At 37.2% G+C, this 4540-nt stretch overlaps 1 protein-coding gene across 1 annotated transcript; it reads left to right on the top strand.

The window, feature by feature from the left end:
• Positions 1 to 1033: 1033 nt before the first annotated feature.
• Positions 1034 to 2770, top strand: LOC113338124 (probable purine permease 11). Its single transcript, XM_026583635.1, has 2 exons — positions 1034 to 1472; positions 1591 to 2770. Exons 1-2 carry the CDS (start codon positions 1436 to 1438, stop codon positions 2712 to 2714), a joined length of 1161 nt encoding a protein of 386 aa, XP_026439420.1. The 5' UTR covers positions 1034 to 1435; the 3' UTR covers positions 2715 to 2770.
• The last annotated feature ends 1770 nt before the right edge of the window (positions 2771 to 4540 follow it).

The raw sequence follows: 4540 nt of genomic DNA, 5'->3' as shown, positions 1-4540 counted from the left end.
GCACAAGAACCTCTTTGTTTAAGTTAGTAACTTTTGGGCATGTTTATAGATGTATACATGTTTATACACCAATGTAAACTAAGATTTTAAAAAAACGAGAATTATATAGTCATATGGGTACTCTTTCTGTAGCTCTCGGAAAGAGCTTTCCGAATGTATAAGGTTTGTGAATTTTGGACAAACGGTTTGAAAGATAAATTGTTTTTATTTATTTTTTTATTATTTAAAATTGCTGACATCATCATGAGTCACTTTGGACTAAACTACCAATATTTGGACTAAATTGTAAATCAGGAAGGTTATATATTATTTTTCATATTTTAAATAGCTTCTGGACTAAATTGTACATAGTTAACTCGAGATTGACTATCCCGCACTTTTTGACGCGTTTTTGGACTAAACCGTTTTTTCCCCTTGGTTTAGTTTCTTGCTCGGCCGCTGCCTGGGGTGACCCTTAATTGGGAAACTTCAAGTTTGCGCTTAGAGTCCACAGTTGGTCATCGGTTATTTGGTGTCTATCACTTTCCAGTACGCCCTCCACCCTCCCCTATGGACGGCGACACAATTATACATGATAGGTGCAAGTGGATTGTGTACGGCTGGTCTGTGTTCGTAGTAAAGGCTGGGCCTGTGCTGGCCAACTGGTCGGACCTATGGATCCGTCGAACGCAAATGCCAAGAAAAAGACAAAGAAAAAAGACAAAACATCTGTATCAGTGTAGTAAAACTTGTGCTTTTGAATTTTTTGCTTGTTTACGTATATAATAATCATAGTCCAAAAGAAATGCCAATTACAAGGAAACTCACGAATAATCCACATAAATACGAACTCTCGTATAAGAAACGCCCCTTCAAACCTATACTTAACCATGCATAATCGATGATAACAGCAGTTGAGAAGGTTGCCAGAGGAAGGGCATTTGGTTACGGTTCATGAAGAAAATGGTGATGCAACATTTTTGACGTTTGCAACAAGTATTCATTGTTATAATTGTCAAGTGAACATCATTATCATATACCAGAACAACAAACTGATCTCTGTTAAGATTTAACATCAGAATGCGCTTTGCTTTTCTATTTCCAGAGCTTTCTTTGGCTTGTAGTTTCACAACTATAGCTATTCATATAATCAGTACGTAGTGAGTGTCATATTCAGTAGTGGGTGTTGAGTGAAGACAACATCTATGAAGATATGGTATCGTTTTTTTTTGAAGTGCGTATTGAGTGAAGACAATAGCTATCACACCATTCATTCAATCAATCACGTGTAACTTTTGTCAACAAATTTGCATCGTAAAGCTTCATCTATAAATCTCTCTTCTTGTGCATAAGATTATTAAACTTGTTCTCAAACAAGAATTTCTGGGGGGAAAAAGAAGAGAGATTGAGAGTAGTAATACTGTGTGTTATCGTCCCCAGTACCTACCTATCTTCAATGGGAGAAATTCAAGAAGTACAACTCCAAATTAAATGTAAGTTATAGTATCACTTAATTAATTACTAGCCAGTTCATCCTCTTATCTTGAAAACAAGTTAAAACTCCTGACAGAATATAGCATTTTACTAAATCGTGAGTTATTTTTCCATCAGGTCAAGAATCAAAAGAAGTAACGGCGGCAAAAACTGGTAGTGAAGAACCAACATCTAAGTCGACCACAAAAGGAAGCAAAGACTATAATTGGTGGTTCCGGGTGACGGTGTATGCGTTTCTGCTTATATCTGGTCAATCAGTAGCCACTCTTTTAGGTGAATTATATTATGATAAAGGCGGGAACAGTAAATGGATGGCAACATTTGTGCAATCTTCTGGGTTTCCTGTCCTGTTTATCCCTCTGATTGTTGTCAAGATATACTTGACACCCCAAACCAGTTCCACCACCACCATAACCACCATACCCTCAGCATCCGCATGGACATTAGCACTCCTTTACATCTCGCTTGGAGTGCTAATAGCAGGAAATGGCATGTTGTACTCCTATGGGCTCTTATATCTTCCGGTGTCTACATACTCTCTGTTATGTGCAACTCAATTAGTTTTCAATGCAATATTCTCCTTCTTTATCAACTCACAGAAATTCACTGCTTTCATATTCAATTCTTTGATTCTCCTCACCATATCAGTGGTGCTCCTAGCTATCGATCCCGAGGGCTCTTCAAACTCAACAACAATTTCTGAAGGTAAATACGTTATTGGATTCATATGCACACTTAGTGCCTCTGCCGGTTACTCCTTGTTGCTTTCCCTCACACAACTCAGCTTTGAGAAAGTGATAAAGAAAGAAACCATATCTACCGTACTAGAAATGTCAATCTCTACGTCGGTCGTCTCTACTTGTACTTGTTTAGTCGGATTATTTGCAACTGGAGATTGGAGGCGATTGAAGAACGAGCTTAGCGAGTACGGAGAAGGTAGTGTTTCGTATGTGATGACTTTGGTGTGGATTGCAGTAACTTGGCAGGTATCATCTGTTGGCATACTTGGGTTAGTATTTGAAGCATCTTCACTCTTTTCTAATGTCATTAGCACATTGGGTTTACCCATTGTTCCAATTTTTTCTGTCATATTTTTTCATGACAAATTGGATGGAGTAAAGATAGTGGCAATGTTGTTATCGCTTTCGGGTTTCGTTTCTTATATCTATCAGCATTATCTTGATGATTGTAAAGCAAAAGAAACAAGAGCAGTTGACGATAAAAATGAAGAGAAATGCTAAATCATCTGAATTGTCAACCTTTTCCATTGATTAGTACTAATCGGAGTTTCTACTGATTTATTATGTTGCTTTTATTGATTAGTTTTCTATGAACTTGAAACCGCAGAAAATCTCCATCTGATTTCTTCATAAAAATCACTCTTTTCCTTTTTATAATGAGTGCAGAAGGGGAAGACAGAAAAAGAATAATACAAAATCTTAGCTGCAGAGTCTTTAATCAATCTGTATAAGTTAACAACAATCTGTCGTGCAGAATGAATCTCTCCACTCTGACAAATGAATTCTGCGTTCCTTTTGTGCTGGTTGAGCTTTATCATGAATTCTGCGTAAGAAATAAGAAGCCGGTAAAATATATGGGAATAACATTTTCAAAGAAACTGCAAAATATGCTCAAGCTGATTATCGGGCAAGAATCAGCATTTCAGCAACAATCGAAATTCAATTTGAAGGAAGTTTGAAGTTCAGATGACTGACCTCATTATGTGTCAGCTTTATTACTTTCTTACCAATTTCGTTCCTCCTCGGTCTGTCGTAACCCTTCAGCACCCCTAACGCAAATACATGAAAGAAGGCAGATAAGTGAGGAAACAATTTAGGAAATCCAAGAAACGGAGTTCAGACGAGAAAACCGAAAACACGCCTGTAATATGAATTTATATACGAGGGAAATCAGCATGGTTGGAGTTGCTTCATTATCGTTTTTCTTGATATCAAGAATAAATTATGAGAGACCAATATATATCAGAACTTGGCGCCAAGATACAGTGACCTCTGATAATATCCAAGAAAATGGAATGCTTCAAAAAAAAAAAAATGAAAAAGTGAAAGGCGTCGGTGTCTTACGATATGGTCAGGCTCCCTGATGCGAGGAAACACACCACCTCCAATACGAACCCATCCAGAGAAATTTAAAATTTATTTATATCATCGCAAGAGTATCGACAATACCTGAATATCAGAAAACTAGACTCCACCTAAAGTAGTCGGATACTGAATTCTAAGACTGGTCCCCAATTATTACCAAGTAACCTCCAAAGAAAACAAGAACATTATTACATCCAAGAGAAGGCATGCGAGTTCCAACAAGATCTATATGTGTGTTATTCTAGGTAGCATTAGCCATTGCGGTAGTTTGGCATCCATAGTACCACCATGATGCAACACCTACAGGAATACTTCATTGGTACCAAAACCATCATTTTCTATCTTTTGGTTAGTAACACCAGCTTCTCAGGTCTTCAGCAGCAAAGAATGTCAAGTATAACACAAATACAAGTCAACAAGTATAAGAGCTTAGTAAGCTTTAGTAGACAGACAATGCCAAAATCATCGAATCACAAAGTCCAGCATGTGTATGAGAAATGAGCGCGACAAAAGGAGCTGAGTAAGCTTTAGTAGATGCCCAGACACATTAAATCTACAAAGAATTTATTATCACTAAAAGACGACATCTACACCTTACCAGACAACGTTTACATAATGCTGAGAAGGGTCTTAGTTGACTTATATATTTAAAGAATCGTCATGATATGAGAATAGTCGAACTGAGCATTGAAGTAAAGGCCAGATGATACGCAATACCCGCGAGAATAGGTTTAATTTAGCCAAACACATGACAGCTTTTTTCGTCATGTTGTTACTAGCATATAGGCACTTAGATGTTAAAATATCGAAGATTAAATCCCATGGTGAATCCCTATACTGAAACAACGCGACCAAACACGTTGAATTACTTTAATAAAAGGCCTTCGTCAGGAATATATGTTTCTATAACAATAACAAGGAATTGAACGGTCATATCTCCAAATCGAAACTGCAATACTCAG

Source organism: Papaver somniferum, unplaced genomic scaffold (genome assembly GCF_003573695.1).
Source record: "Papaver somniferum cultivar HN1 unplaced genomic scaffold, ASM357369v1 unplaced-scaffold_18, whole genome shotgun sequence".
NCBI classification, from domain to species: domain Eukaryota; kingdom Viridiplantae; phylum Streptophyta; class Magnoliopsida; order Ranunculales; family Papaveraceae; genus Papaver; species Papaver somniferum.
Note: the sequence above shows the minus strand (reverse complement) of the source record. Positions and strands in the feature narration are given on the sequence as shown.

What these genes read in the sequence shown, in the direction of transcription:
- LOC113338124 (XM_026583635.1), top strand. Translation starts at nt 1,436, where the DNA reads ATGGGAGAAATTCAAGAAGTACAACTCCAAATTAAAT. An exon ending in AGTACAACTCCAAATTAAAT is followed by an intron (nt 1,473 to 1,590) that starts GTAAGTTATAGT and finishes TTTTTCCATCAG; the next exon opens with GTCAAGAATCAAAAGAAGTA.